This window comes from Salarias fasciatus, chromosome 12 (genome assembly GCF_902148845.1).
Source record: "Salarias fasciatus chromosome 12, fSalaFa1.1, whole genome shotgun sequence".
Taxonomy (NCBI): domain Eukaryota; kingdom Metazoa; phylum Chordata; class Actinopteri; order Blenniiformes; family Blenniidae; genus Salarias; species Salarias fasciatus.
The window spans coordinates 20341973-20358058 of NC_043756.1; the positions used below are offsets into that span (position 1 = coordinate 20341973).

Consider the following 16086-nt stretch of genomic DNA (forward strand, 5'->3'; position numbering starts at 1 on the left):
ATGAAATCTTATTGTTTAATATGCAGTATACAATGAAGCAATGAGTTTTGATTTGAAACTTGGAGGTGACATTTCAGCTATGATTGAACAAATGTTTCTATATTTCTGGTTAAATTTGCCATATTCTTGTCCTTAGAGGTGCAATAAAGATGGCAGCACACTTTGTGGTTATAGCAGTAATGTTAAAGCACTGTATTTATTGCACTATATACTCTATGAAATGTCAGCTGAACTTATCACATAACAAATTCATTATATATGCAAGGAGTGCAACACTTCAAGAGTTGAAACAACAAAAGCAAAAATTCTTCTCTTCTGATATGAAACAAGCCACCACACTGTTGTGTGTTCGTGTGCTCGTGCGTATATGCGCGCGCATAGTGCGTGTGTCTGTGTGTGTGTGTGTGTGTGAGACGCCGCTCCTCCGCCTCCAGCTGGCTCCAAACGCGGATCGTACAGTTCGTCCCCTCTCAGCTTCCGTACGTCATTGTTGACAACAGTCATGGCGTCTTCAATGTCACTTCTCGGTTTGGGACGTCTATCTGCTTTCAACGCAGCTTCTAAACTCCTCCTGAATCCTGTCAGGTAATGCCGTGTTCAGTGTTTAGTAGTTCTGCGGTGACTTTTCCTGAAAGCCGCTTTAAATGTGTAACTTTGACAAATGAGGCCGGTTTACGAGGCACAGCACGAGCTAATAGCTGTCCGCGAGCTAATCGGCTATAGGACAATTTGTTGAAATGTGCTAAAATACACAACTTTTTTATCAAGGTTGCAGTTTCAGCTTGCGATTAGAACTGTGGTTCCGTGTTCTCATCTCATCAGTGCAGTCAGCAGATTGTGAAACATTGTTAAAGTCCTTACAGAACTCAGCTAGCAAGCTAACAGCTAATGTTAGGTCGTGCTACAAAGCTATAACAGCTTCATACATCATTACACCTCATAACACCAACATAATGATAAGCTGAGATGTGATGATCTTAGTTTGTTAGATAATTAAATAATCACCCTAGCTGAAAAGGATAAAATTGAGAGTCAGGAGCTACTTGTTATTATTTAAGCTCACTTTTAGTTTTTAGAGCAAACTGCATCACTTCATATGCATTTGTATTCTCCTCAATGTTAGTGTTGGCTTTAACATTTATATATGTTCATTGTGAACCTGGGGTCACAAATTAACCTCAGTCACATGTATGCTTTTAGGATTAAACAGGAGTACCTGGAAGAAGCCCACGCACACAGGGAGAACATGCAAATTCCACATAGTCTTCCACTGGTAATTGAGCCCATCGCGTTCTCGCTGTGAGGCAGCAGGGCTAAACACTTCATCACCACGAGGCCTGGTATCTTCACACTTTCATGTTAAATTTTCTGATAATACAGACTTTTGAGGGAGGAGTGTAACATTTTTATTTATTTTTACAGGGTAGAAATCAACTGAAGCACATGAGCTGGAGACATTAACTTGCTTTTAGCTGAGTAGACAGACTCAGTCCAGAGAAATGCAGATGCAGTATCTCAAAATAGTTCACACTAAATCAGGTTTGATAAAAACTGAAATGCTACAGTCATGTTAATCTGATTTAAACGAGAGTTAGATGAACTCTTTTGACATTTGTGATCTCTGCTTCTTAACATTTATACTTCATAGTTCATGTAAGCGCTTTCTGATCTAGATATAATATTGGGAAAATGACTTTCACAGAATTAGCAATATTTTGTAGGATCATTGATTAGAGAACAACACATTTGTTGAGTGAGTATCTCTCAATTCACATTTGTGTGCCACTATTAACACCCCTCAGTTGGTTTAAGCCATGGGCCATCAACTTTTCAAAACTGTAGTAGCAAGAGTACAAAGTAATGCAAGAGTTTAGTTTGCTTAGATGTGGCTTTCAAGCTTTCCTAATCACCAAAATGTCAACATGTCCATAGATTTGTTGGCATTCAGCATATTTCTGTTCATCTCGGTTGAACAGCTTGATCCTTTTGAATAATGTAGGTGATTCATTCATTTTCTGCCGCTTTTTCCCTTTCGGGGTCGCGGGTGGCTGGAGCCAATCCCAGCTGCTGTGGGCGAAGGCGGGGTACACCCTGGACAGTTCGCCAGTCTGTTGCAGGGCTGACATATATAGACAAACAACCATTCACTCACACATTCATACCTAGGGGCAATTTAGGGTGATCAATTAACCTACCATGCATGTTTTTGGACCGTGGGAGGAAGCCGGAGTACCCGGAGGGAACCCACGCACACACGGGGAGAACATGAAAGAAAGGCCCACACAGAAAGGCCCCCGAGCCCCGGCCGGTATTTGAACCCAGGACCTTCTTGCTGTGAGGCAAGAGCGCTAACCACTGCGCCACCGTGCGGCCAATGTAGGTGATCAATAGTTTTATTGAAAAATTCCGAGGGCTGGTGCGTTTAGTTCTGTCACCTAGTTAGTGTGGATTTTCTCTCAGTACTTTTGTTCCCCTGTTAAATGAAATAATCAAACTTTATGGGTGACTCTAAATTGCCTGAAGGAGTGAATATGTCTCTGTTGTGTTTTCTCTGTGATGGACTGGTGAACAGTGCAGAGTGTACCCTGCCTTCACTCATCAAGCAAGCAGGATTAAAAGAAATTGATGGATGGTACATTTTTATGATTTTTTTTTTAAAGAAAGTAAATAACCCCCAACTTTTAAAATAATGTTTGTGCTGACCACTATTTGAGCTCTTCCCAACATCTCCACAGGTCACAAGGTGCTCGCCAGCACAGCTTTGGCAGCACCTGATGATTTGAATTAGTACATGGGGTAGTGATAGTGAGCTTATTTACTGAGTCTGAAGCATATCCTATTCTTTAAAAGTGATATTTACCTGCTGAACTTCCTCGCTGCTGTCTCCCAAGCTGAAACAAAAACCCACTGCTACTCAGAATGGTTCCCTGATAGATACTGAGATAAAACGGTGCAACAAAAGGAAGAGATTCTCATACCAACAGTTCACTGAGTTGTTGCAGGAATGTTTGTGCACAGTTTTTGTTTAATTAGGGTGTTTCTCATATAGAACAAGGTTTTTTTTTTATTTCCCAATAAAGATGGAAGGCTATCAAAAAAAATTTTGGATTCGAATTTGGCCTCGTGTTTGTCCAGCTTGGGTCAATTATATGTACTTTGGCTGCATTGTACTGTCAAAAGATAAGCCTACACAGTGTTGTCTGAATGAAGACTAAAGTGTGAAATTATATAAGGATAAAACGGGCGGTGATAGACTAATAGTTGAAACATTTGTTCAACAACCTCTTTTATGTGGTTGCTGTTTAAAAACTAATCCATATAACTGAATGATCAAACTAAACCTTTTCATCATTGTTTGATTACTCACTTCTTTTCACCTTTCAGTAAACATTTGATTTGTCAAATGTAAGAAATACCCTTAATAAAAATATGTACTTCAAGAAGAAAGACTAATCAATAGCACAAAGAAAGAGAATTGTGGACCGCTGTTTTTGATATATCAAGCTGAAACAAATGAAATAAATCAAACTGAGTCCTGATTGGAAATGATTAGAAGTCAGTGGAGCAGTGATAGGAATATCCCTGGTCTGAGTCTGGACTTCAGTGTTTTCTGTGTGGAGTTTGTGTATTTTCTCTCTGTGTTGGGTTTCCTCTGAGTACTCTGCTTTCCTTCCACAGTCCGAAACATGCATTCGAAGTTAATTCTTTACTATAAATTTCCTGCGAGTGTGACTGTTTGTTTCTCTGCATCTTCCTTGCGATGGACTGGTGACCTGCCTTCATTCGAATCCATCTGTGATCAGCGCCACACAACCCTGAGTTTGATAAGCCGTGTAGAAGACGGATAGTTGGGTCGCTGTAACGGTTCATTTGTTTCCATTACAGTTAATCTATTGCATACATAAAACAGTTTGGAAACAAAAACTGAACAGTAGAGTGTGATCAGGTGTAGAATATACTGTCAGGAAATGCTTATAGTGTTAATACAACAAAGCATAAATGTATTGGCCACAGTAGTGTTCACATTAAATAACTGGTTATCGTGGAAATTTTTTGCACCCTTGAAAAAACTCTGAACTGGTGGTTATCGCGGCGTTATCTGGAATGTGGCCTTCGCAGCCCGAGCCGTGACGGTTACAATGCGGTTTTGTGACGGGACACGGCTGCACTTTGACAAAGAGCTACAGAGTCCTCATCTGACGGCTGACCACAGCCAACATTAAGCACGTCCTGTCATTAGGATGAGAGCGAGAGTCTGCCAGAGATTCACCAGACAGAACTAATATGTGGCGGGGGGGATTCCCTCCTCGTCGCGTCGTTTTCACTGCACCCTCGCCACCGCCGCCTCCTCCAAGATAGTCCCGGTCTGCGGCGCGCATCTCGTTCACGTAATCTGCCTCCTTTGTCTCTTGTGCGCCCGCTGGCTGGTTCGTGCGTTGCGTGTAACGTCTATCTAATGGCTTTTTCAGGTCTACAAGCACATCGGCGGCGAGGCTGGCAGAGAAAGCAGGACAAGACACGCAACTTATCACAGTTGATGAGAAATTGGTAAGAATCCCTCTCCTGATCAACGTGACCCACGGATTGGTGTCCGTCTGATCTGCTGGCTCCCAATTACTTTACGAGAAAAAAAAAAAAAAACAAGTCAAAACTTTGCTAATGTGCTGCCAAAACGAGCTGCTAGCAGACAGTGGGCTTTTGTGTCAATATGATGCTAATGGAAAATGGTATCAGTGGTACTACTGTGCATGCTCACAGCTCGCATTCATCCTCTGTCTGCAGTCCTCCCAGACTCCAGTGACGACCACTGATCCACAGCTCAGCCAAATTGAGTTTGAGAGAAAAGGGCAGTTTGTGTTTTATGGGGAAGAAACTCAGATCTGGCTTCACCGTAATTGAAAGAGGGATTTTGAAACATGAAAGCTCGGTACTCTCAATAAGGAAAATTATTACCTTGCAAGTATTTTTCACATTCCTCTGTCATTATTTAAACATGAATCTTGAGTTCCTCTCATACGAGATGCTTTCGCCTGTGGTTTGAAGATACGGTGCATGTAAATGCACAAATCAGTGAAGCCTAAGCTGTTTCTTCTCTCATCCATTGAGTCTTTTATGGACTGTTTTCAGCTGATGTGGTTTATTCTGCATGTAGAAAGAGGAATTGTACCCAAAACTACTGATGCAATGATTAAATTACATTCTATTGCTTCTAAAAATATTATTCAATTGACTGAAAATATTATTCAATTGACTGAAAAGTACAAATTAATTTTCTTTTAAAAATAATCAAAATATGAGCTACTTTTAGACTGTATTCAGTTGCATTGTAAGTTGAGGCATTTTATTTGATTTACTTAAATATATACAACTTTCACATTACATTTCACAGACAAATAGTGAAGTACATAAAACTTACAGATTTCATAAATACATATAGATATCAAAGAGGAATTCCCTGTGAAAAGATTTATTTTTTTCAAAACGTCCAGATTAAAACAAGAATGAATATTGATTAGTATAGAGAGAGTACTCAATAGTGATCTGTGATTCACACAAGTAGTGAAGTAGTTTATGCGGTGCATATTTTACCCAATTATGAATAAAATCACTTGAAAGAAATATTCTGTTATCTCAGTAATGTGGGTATTTATCTGCTACTTCCACACAGTTCTTTTGAGATTAGTTACCAGTTAAAACGCAGAATCTAAGAAGATCTACAGGACAGCAGTTTGCAGTCACTGCAGAGACTACTACTCCAGTGAATGAGTTAGCTCTTTATTTCAGGAAATAGCACCAGACGGGGGTCCTTGAAGCCCCTTTTCATTAAGTGCCGAAGCCAAAACAGTGATAAGAAAACATTCGAGGAGGTCAAGGTTAGCGATGGACCAGCGGCACCAAACAGAACCCCACGATTGAAGTTCCTGCTCCGTCATTTAAAATACGAAGGAGACACCGGATAATGGCAAAACAGACAGTTCTGAGGAGAATGTGGGAGTCTGTTGTGGACTTGTTTTGAGGGTGTTTGGTGGTGGGTGGTGTTGGGGGGGTGGGTTTGGGCAGCGTCAGTGTGCTTTTGTCCCAGACCAAAGCTGGCCATACTGGCAGACAAACCTTTGGCTGGGCGGAGTGTCTGTCTCTGTCCTCTCAGTAGGGGCCACTGAGAGGAACAGCAGAGGAGAGGAGGAAAAAAAGGGCCTCTAAAAATGGGGAGGGGAGGGTAGTGGGGGGGGGGGGGGGGGGGGGGGTGAAAGAAAAGAGGCTTGCATGGAAAAAAGTTGGTGAGACACCCTGAGACTCACGGAAAAAGACAGTGGCCACTTCAGTGTTGTCGGCCACAGAGGTTCCTTTGTGGCACGCCGTTGCAGGCGGCCGAGGGAAGCACTCTAATGCTCACCCAGACGGGCCGAAGAGAGAGGCCCTCAGCTGTTTACAGTACAGTAGTCTCCGTCTCACATGGAAGAGGGCAACGGGAGCGCCCTCCCTTTTGGGCATTCAGCGTCCGTCAGCACGCTACTCATTCATCAGCCTGTCAATAAGTGTGAATTGCTTTCTGGTTCGGCCAATCAAACGGAGGTCTCGATCCACGCCGAGGTTATGTTGGGTTCGCATGCTGTCTCTCCCGAGCAGCCCGAGGAGAAAGTGGTGGTGCTGCTGCTGGTTGTGGACGTCTGAATAACCTCGTTTAAGATGAGGTTGCATTTCGGCCCACGGAAGCAATATTTTGAATTCCTTCCAAAACCTGAATGTTTGTTAGACGCTCATCCTTATGTCTCGTCTGTCGGAAAAACGCACAGCTTACAGGAAGTGTCAGCTCGGCGGTTTGTTTGCTCCTCTCTAATACAGACAGATTTCTGCTGTGGAGTTCGAGATTCGACCGCGGGTCAAACATCTCTCAGCGAAATCAGACAGATAAACGACGACCAACAGTTATTTGTGTATTGATCCATTATTAAAAGAGCTATAATGCACGTGGCATGTGTTTCGGATTATGTGTTACTTCACAACGTTTAATCGTTCCTGCTTTGTGCGGAGCAGAGTTGTGGGTTTTTGTACATGATATCAGATTAATCATGTTTGGGCTTCAGATTGATTCAGACTAAATGGATTTGACAGCATCATGTGATGCTTCAGGACGCATCTCTCATTGTCTTCGACGGAGCAGATTTTTAATGCCCACAGCTCGGAGCGGACCTTTTAACTGCTCCTTTGTTCTTAATTTAAAAGGCTAAAGTTTGACTTCCTTTCTGTTGCAAGCCTTCTATGGGCCATTGTGTGAATGTCAGAGATGATGCCAAACAAAAAGACCTGCGTGATGGAGCTCCAGTGCCCGGAGCTGTTCCCCGGAGTGCCCATGCCGACCTGCTTTTGTTTGTAATTACTGTTTGATTAAGCATGCTGGGCAGCTCCCAGGGTCCGGCTGGCTGGCCACTGATACACGGCTTTACACGGAATGTCTGTGACCTCCGTCAATTAGAGCCGGGCCCTCCGCCCCGCTCCGCTCTGCTCCGCTCGGCGGTCCGGCCCTCCGCAGAAACAACTGCGCTTATAACCATAACAGCTGCCTGGATATGCAACACAATACGTCCCTTGCCCCGCAGGTCCACCCCTGCTCCGGCCGGGGCCCAGCGCGCTCCCCACCTCCACATAAAGACAACACCATCATCTTAAAGCGCTTGTGAAGCTTGTTATAGAGTTCTCCAAAGGCACTCGGGTTTTACGAGACGGAGGAGGACAGTTATTAGACTGCGGGGAATTGAGGGAGGAGGAGGAGGCGAAGGAGGACGAGGAGAGGATGAGCGTATTAAATTGGTCCGTCCTCTCGACACCCGCCATATTAAGGCTGCTAATCTGAAATCTCTGATTCGGCTGCCCAGTCGCAGCGGCGTGCCGCTCGCCTGGCATGCGACGCCACATCTGGACAAAAGATGTGGGCTTCTCACCGCGGTGAAGCAGTTGAGTCTCAAGGCCTGTCGTTGGTTGTTTTTTTTCAGACTCCAATTGGAGTCAGATTGAGAGATCTGCTGCTTGACGGACCAGATTTATCTCTGACTCCGCTGATAAAGAACTGCTCAGAGTGTTGCGACAGATTTGAAATAGCTTCATCTCAGACAGGCGTATTCTCACATTCTCTCTCCTCTCTTTCCCTCCTTTCCTTCAGACACAGACAACTGAAGTGTCTGTTTTGTCTGGTTGCCCTCTCATACGGCGCGCTCATGCAAAAGAACAACAGCAAAAAAAAACAAAAAAACCTCAGCTCAAGTTTGGAGTAGTGGGTCAGAGGATGTTGGTCTTTGAAGAGCTCCAGACGAGAGGCTGTTTTATGTAGCATCCACTAAATAGTATTTCATTCATTAGCACTCTCCTCCAGAGAGACGGAGCCTCTTAAGAGGACTCCTCAGGCCTGTCAGCGCCGCCAGTTTTAGGAAGTGTCTCCTTCTTAAGTGTTGTTTGCAGATAGGATGAAAATATGCAGACTACTACTGTTTCCCTGCACTTGGGTTCATAAATTTTCTGGAAGCTAACAGGAAAGGAATCTCGGTGTCTGTACAATCACAAGTGTCATTTCTAAAGTTTTCCTTGTTCTCCCCCGGCCGGTGGACGTTTTGTTGTGATCACAATAAGAAGCTAACGTAACAGCCCTGACAAACATCGTTAAATTCTGGGATCATTCCTAAACTGTCGCCTGTTGTCTGATATATTAGTACATTTTAGTGAATCTCTTCATGCTCAATGAACTTATCGACCCAAACTCCACAGAGGAATACAGATACATTTACAGACTTTGAAGTTGTTTATATATAGCGGTACTTATATAAAACGATATCTGAGCCGTACACACAAACAAACAAGGGTGTCTGCATCCAGCGTGTTCATGAACGACCCCTCCTCTGTCCTCTCCGTCCGATCCTCACCGGTATGTGTAACGCGAGACTCGAGATGACCCTCATGCCAGCTGCTCCTCGTTCCCCGGCGCTGAACCGCTCCTGCACATGAGCAAGCAACATATTTGTTTCTATTAGAAACACCGTGGCCATCCCCCCCCCCAACCTCCGATCAGTAATTGGCACACTTTTTTCTACTTCAAAGGCGTCTGGAGTTGGGAGCCAGCGGAGGCCGATGAGTGAGGCTCTGGGTCTGGCCGCGGCTCCGACGGCGGGGGGTTAAGGGTGATGTGTTTGGGCTTTCAGCGCACGCTGACTCGACATGATTCAGCTCAGCTGACCTCCTGACCCCCTCCGGCTGCAGAATTGGCGTACAGGTGTCCGTGCCGCGTCGGCCGGGACCTCACTCGTGTCGCGGACGTCACGACACGGGTGAAAATGAGCGAGAGAAGTCTGGTCTGAGTCAGTGGCACACTTACCTTCTTTATTTTTGTTTGTTAGGGGTCAACACTAACAGGAAAATACACTTCAGAGCGACATTTCCAGTGTTCTCCTCCCCCGTGTTTTAAGTTTTCTAAAGCTTAGATTTAAGATTAAAGTACATTTTCTTATTATAAAGCAGTATATCATGCAACACATGATTAAATTTAATAAGAAAATGTTCTAAAAGCAAATAAAATGAAGGATAGATATTCTCCTTGCTTTAGTTCCTCTTCTTTACATTTAAATATGTTTAAACTTGAGCCTAAGACTGAGGTCCATTTTTCTGTTATTTTTATCCTGCTAACCGACTCAACAGTTATCCTGAACCTGACATTTGACTCAGGCACAGGACAAAAGGAGTTCTTCAAAACGTTGGACTATTCGACACCTTTTACAGTTTATTTTCATTTTAATGTCACATATTAGGTTTTGGAAAAAGTGTTTTTACAATCCGGAAGGAAGGACAAAGACAGCAGTCAGTTTACCAAATCCCTAAATGTTTTTTGTGGCACTTTTCATATTTCCTCAAGATGTTTTTTTTGTTCAAACTTTAATTCATCATTTAAGCAAATGATGAGCTGAACTTCGTCCCCACCCTGCATCCAAGAGTGAGATCTGATAGATTTTTTTTCTCTCGCTTCATGTTCTCTCGCAGTAATGCCATACATAGAACGATTCTTAATGTTTTTTATTATTATTATTCGGAGCAGATCTGTGAATGGTATGGGAAAGAAAAGCGTACAGAGGCCATTTTTCATAACACTGACCAGACAGAACTGGGTTTAACATTCCTGTGTATAAACTGTGGGAAGTGAACCGCAGGAAATTTAGACATTCACCTGCAAATCATCTGAAGCTGACACGATGTGCCAAACGATACGGGAACAGCGGCGACTGGAAAAGCTCTTACAGAAACAGACATCCTGAACACTTCTTTTATTCGGCAGTTGTTGTTCCCGTTGACAGCTGTTTTCCACGCTTGGAAACGCAGCGGTGCCAATTGGAGGCTGGAGATAGGATTAGGACGAGGGATGCCACCGACCTGTGCCAGAGCCGCAGAGCTGGCAGCGCGTCCGGGTGAGACCCAGAGCGCCACAGCAGTTGTTGTAAGTCAGATCACAGGGAGATGAAATAAAAGGAACTCTGTCCGCTGCTGGTTTTTTTGTCAGGGCGAAATAAACGGCGAACAAAGGTTGATTAGGCTGTGAAACATGAAGTACGTCTGCTTTATCTAACAAAACGGGCCAGATATTATAAAGTAATTGTTAAGTTATCATATGTCGAGCCGATAAATCTTCAGACTCATGTCCACCTGTCGGATAGATAAACTGGACCTCCAGGAGTTTGACACAAAGACCTCAGAACAATGTATTGTATTCTGGCCGCTCCTCGCCAACGTGGATCATCTGAGCTGGATCTGAGACGAGCTTCACACTGGATGCCCTTATTGTGCTGTAAGAGACTTATTAGAATAAAATTTGGGGGTCCTGTTTCAATATTTTTCTTTTAATTTCACAATATGTTTTAAAATATTCATGCATCAGAGGTGTTTCTAAACAGTGGTTATTTCCATGTGTTTCCACATCAACAGTTCAGTTCCTTTTAAAAGTCTAAGTGTGTGTAAGATGAATTAAATGTCTGAATTCGTAGCACCTCATGCGGGAGGTCTTTAATGTCACCGGAGGTCAGAACACCGATGCCATGCAGAGTTTTCATTTTGTTTCTGTGGATGATAGAATCCGTACCGATACCAGTGATTCGATGAACCGGACTTTGGAAAGACCTTCGAGGAAGTGATCTCGAAAAATAATTTTATTCTCAATCTGAAACTTTTACAGAGTGAGATTCACAGATGTTTTCGACCTTTCAGCTCCGTTTTTAGGGTTTTCCTTTTTTTTGCTTTCTTAAATATTTAATCAGTTCCTGTATTTTTGTTTTTTTTTGTTTTTTTTTTTCCCGAAACCGAAACGCGTCACGGCTTTGTTCCCCTGAAGTCTGCCGTCCCGGGTCTGCCGGAGTATTAGAGGTACCGGCTCTCAGCGGCCTGGTGGGCCCAGCAGCCCCACAGCCACAAGCTCCCTATGCTCTTTATTTGGCACGTCGCCTGGAGGTGTCAGAAGTATCGACACGCTTTCACGTGACGGAGACTTTGCCAGCCGTTTTCCCCCCTCTCTTAAGCCCGGCATTCTGTCTGCCCAGCCAGGTATTGTCGGGCCCCGTGAAGGCCCTGTGAATAGTGTCAAACTTGATAGTTCTCATTTCGCTTCCTGTACATGGCAGAAGAAAAAGTGCCCACCGTGTGGGTTTTCCCTTTGTGACGGCCCTCTCTAGTCTTCCTGGGAACACACCACATTCCAGCCACAATCATTCCCTTTGTGAATCCGGGTATTGTGGGTGAGCCTGTTATGCCGATAACCCTCCTAGCTTTCAGTGTAATGCATGCAAGTATCATAGAAGTCTAGACTCGTATTTTTTTTTTTTTTTTTTCCTCCAGCAAACAATGCCAAATAATGAGCGGAGTGTTTTCAGTGATGTGGCAGAGCCTTTTTCTGGTTTTCAAACATCCTCCCTTTGTGCTCATCCACGCCTAAGATGTGATTTAAGGTCCGCTACATCTGGAGAAATTATGGCAGCAGTTTACCGTAAACGGGCCTCATGTGTCAGTTCTGCTTTATGTAACGTGTCTATGCGGAACCGTGGTCCGGTGCGTTCGTCCCGGGGGGGATCGTTTCTGCCTCCCTCTGATCGCCAAACGGAGAAAGAATCCAATCAGATCTGCAAATCCCTTCATCGCTTGTATGATTGAAGTATTTTAATGGCTCTTCGTCTTTTCCCCAAAAACGAACGCAGGTCTTTCTGAACGCCGTCCATCTCGGATAACAAACGTATTTCCTGCCTTTTTAAAAACGTGTTTGATTACCTGCTGCGGGCTCCAAGATAATGGAGAGAAGCCCCGGCGTCTCATTTTGTTGCTGTTTAACACCGTCTTGTGCGTTGTTGTGTCATGAACCATTACCCCCTCTGGGTGAAGAGAACATGTTTTCCTCCTCTTTGTGACAAGAAGGAATTGTTAAGGTTAAGTAGATAGGGCAGCCGGAAATAATTACCAAGCACTTGTGAAGTTCCCCCCCTCTCTTTTGTTCATCTTCAGCCCCCCCTTTCATTCGAACAATCTTTTCAACGCGCAGATCTCGTCTTATGATTAAATTCACTCGGGTCTTGCCTGTTAGTTTTAGCAGTCGGACCTGTAATTTACGAGGCTTAAAGACCATTGGAAGCTCCTCTGGCGAGGGGAGAGGCGGACTTTTGTGTGGGGTTCATGCAAAATGACCCCGTCTCTACAAATCAACTGGCAGATGACAGACAATGTTGAAAATTTGATTCTTTGAAGTTGTAATGGCCATTGAAACGTGTAAAATTCTTGCAGTGAAAGGAGAGGCGCTGTGTAAAGCCCCTCAGTCTTGGGTGGCTGCTGCCAGCATGCTGGGAGGTTGGTCTGTTTTGTCGCCGACTTCCCATCACTTGTTTGCTAATTCTCTAAAGAACTGGACCAGATCCTTGATAGCAGCTTGAAGGAGCCCCCAGTTTTTTTTTTTTTTTTTCTCCAGGCATATGCATTTAGTTCCCCCACAGGCCCCTCCTCCTCTGGCCTACTTTACCAACAGTCTGGAAAACCTCATATCAAGAATTATGCATTAATTTGATCAACTTAGAAGGTGGCGGTTGTATTCTGACTCATTTTTTTTCCTGAGTTTAACTCCATCATGAAAACCAAACTGCTGCACAAATCTAGTGTCCTCAAAAATCAGAATTATATGTGATTGACCAGTTTCTGTTTCTGAATTTGATGTCTTTTTTTTTTTCCTCCCCTGAGATCTAATAGTCTTTCCTTTGCGTCTGTCCCCCTGCAGGACATCACCACTCTGAGCGGGGTCCCCGAGGAGCACATCAAGACCCGCAGAGTTCACATCTTTGTGCCCGCCAAGACCGCCATGCAGTCCGGAGCCAACAGCACCAAGAAGTGGAAGATGGACTTTGACACCCGGGAGCGCTGGGAGAACCCTCTGATGGGCTGGGCCTCCACGTAAGAACCTCCACCCGCTCGCCGCCGCCACATCTAGAGACCATGGAGACCCTGTCCTTAAACTGTGCAATAACATATTTCTGTTCCTTCCCTGCCTTTCAGGGCCGATCCTCTGTCCAACATGGTGCTCAGTTTCTCCTCAAAGGAAGACGCCATTGCTTTTGCAGAGAAAAATGGTGAATACAGTTTCAATTTTTTTTTTTTTTTTTATGCTTTTTCGTAAACTGATTGGGCCAAACTGCAGCAAATGGGTAGAAGTAGCTGTGCTAATAGTTGAGATAGGTGTTATTTTTGTAGATTTGTTTTATTTTTGAATAGCATAAATACCAAAGTAGTTGGCTCTGTTGATCCATTCGTCAAGTCTTGTAAGTTGTACTGTACTCGTTTGTAATGAACATATTAAAGAGCAGCAGTAATAAAAAATAACCAATAACTTTCACTCTATTAGTTCTTTGCTTCATGCAGGTGTAACTATGTGGATCACTGCCACCACACAAAATGTGAAACTGTTGACTTTTAATTTATTGTCCAGAAATGAGTATTTGAATTCTATTAATTAATTCATCCGGAAGTTTAACTCCCGACTGATCTCGTTGCATCAGGAAGTACGTCAGGGATACGAACTGGAGCCAGATCAAACATGTGGATCAGATGATCCAGTGTGGAAGAGAACAGCTGAGATGCATTTCACACTTTATACAAAACTTTGCATTAAAAAAAAAAAAGCGTCTGACTTTAAGTCTTTGAGGAGTATTTGTACTGATGTGTGGTTCAGTGACTTGCCTCCTCCCTTTACGTCCCTGAACGGTTTCTGGAGCTGGTTCTCGGGGTGGTCTGCGGCCCACCAGCTGCCTCGTCTGATCTGATCCTCTCTGGTCATATTGAACATGAACATTGTTCACTCAGATCACAATACAGTCAAAGAACCGAAGGAAGAACTAAGAGGGCATCTATTGAAGTTAGACTTGGTGTTAAAGTGTGGGGATGTACTCCTCGGTTTGCTGTTTGATCGGGAACGACTCGTATCTGCAGCTTGAGCAGCGGCTCGAGACAAACTGGCCTCCGTCTCTTCACAGTCAGGGCCTCACAACAAACGCGACAGCGGAGCTGGCTCTGACTGGGAGAAGCGAACCATCTGGGAAAGTTTGTTGAAACGAAGCGAAGGAAATGGGCTCGCTCTTGTTTATTGCACCATGAAAACCATTAGAGCCGTCCCGACTACACACAGAACACCTCATCCAGGCTGGAGCTCGTCCAAAGGGAACATGCGTGACGCCGCCGCCGCCGCCCCCGCCGCCCCCTCTCCTTCGCTCACCGCTGATGTTTTTCCTCTCCAGGTTGGAGCTACGAAGTGACGGAGAAGAGGACCTCCAAGCCCCGGGTGAAGTCCTACGGAGCCAACTTCTCCTGGGACAAGAGGACCAGGAGGTCCGCCAAGTAAACCATCTGCTAGCTGACCTGCGTTTGTCCCGCGGCGGACCTGTATCATTCTTGTCAATAAATGCATCATTATATATGTAGAAACTAAACATTTGGGTCATTATCGCCTTTATTCTTCAAACATCCACCTCATTACTGACTACCTAACGCCGTCCGCGCGATTAATGAAGTGTTTGTTCTCCCGGCCGAGCCACAGTCAAACAAAGGCCCGCGTATTATTCCAATCAGAACCTGTTTAAATGTGGGCATAAATACGACCGCCGGCCAAAAAGCAGGGACATTTTTCCCCACTGAGTGTTTGCTTCTTTCCCCTCCCGGTGCCTAAATTATTTCAGTGTTTGGAAAGCTGCACAAGTGGAATTTAAATAGGAGCTTGGAACGATTTGGTTTTAGTGAAACATCTGTGCCGAGCGGTTACAGCCTCTGTCTTTTATGAGCTTTATTCAAAATTGGTAACTTTCGTTTGAGACTTTGAGTGAAATGTGAGTTTTTCAGGCATTTTATGTTGAATTGTTAAACAAAGATCCTCTTAAATCTGAACGTTTTTATCGATTGACTTGTTCGACTAGTAAAATGCCAGAAAATTGAGAGGAAAAAAATGCTAAATGGATCTTATTGATCTATAAAATACCAAAAACCAAAACAGATCTGTGTCAAATTGTAGATCAAATCAAATTCCAGTTGCATAACCATTACCTTGCAATATGAAAGCAACAAACCATCTCCAGGAGAATTATTTTAATCTTGAGCATATTTTATAAGAACCTCATTTTTTTTTTTCTTGAAATGTTTTTTGTTCTTTCCATGTTGTTTTCCTTAAATCTTTGGTAGAAGCTGTAAATTCCGTGAATCGTGCAGCGCTTCACACTTGGGTTTGCGCCTGTTTACGCTCTTTGTGTTCGGTAAGCAGCAGCGTCGCTTTGCTTTACGCTGAGCCCCCAAAACTGCGTGACTGCGCTGACATTCACACACCAATCACGGGCGTCCTAATTGGTGCGGCCCTTCGTTAATTACCGCACTGCATTGCAAACCCCTCGCAGCCTCGCGCTCGCCATTTACTTTTGCTCCGTCACTCGGCACATCAGACGCGCCGATCTGATACGGGCGGAATGGTTCGGCCCGAGCGGCGGGACATGAATGACAGCATGTGTTGCCCTCGCCCTTTGAAATCCCCCCTCGGGGGAATGGGGGGGTGGA

General features: G+C 44.2%; 1 protein-coding gene across 1 annotated transcript; it reads left to right on the forward strand.

Annotated features, from left to right (window-relative positions):
- The first annotated feature begins 446 nt into the window (after window positions 1–446).
- Window positions 447–14978, forward strand: ndufs4 (NADH:ubiquinone oxidoreductase subunit S4). The gene is made up of 5 exons (XM_030104750.1): window positions 447–585; window positions 4470–4548; window positions 13277–13449; window positions 13552–13625; window positions 14787–14978. Exons 1-5 carry the CDS (start codon window positions 503–505, stop codon window positions 14888–14890), a joined length of 513 nt encoding a protein of 170 aa, XP_029960610.1. The 5' UTR covers window positions 447–502; the 3' UTR covers window positions 14891–14978.
- The last annotated feature ends 1108 nt before the right edge of the window (window positions 14979–16086 follow it).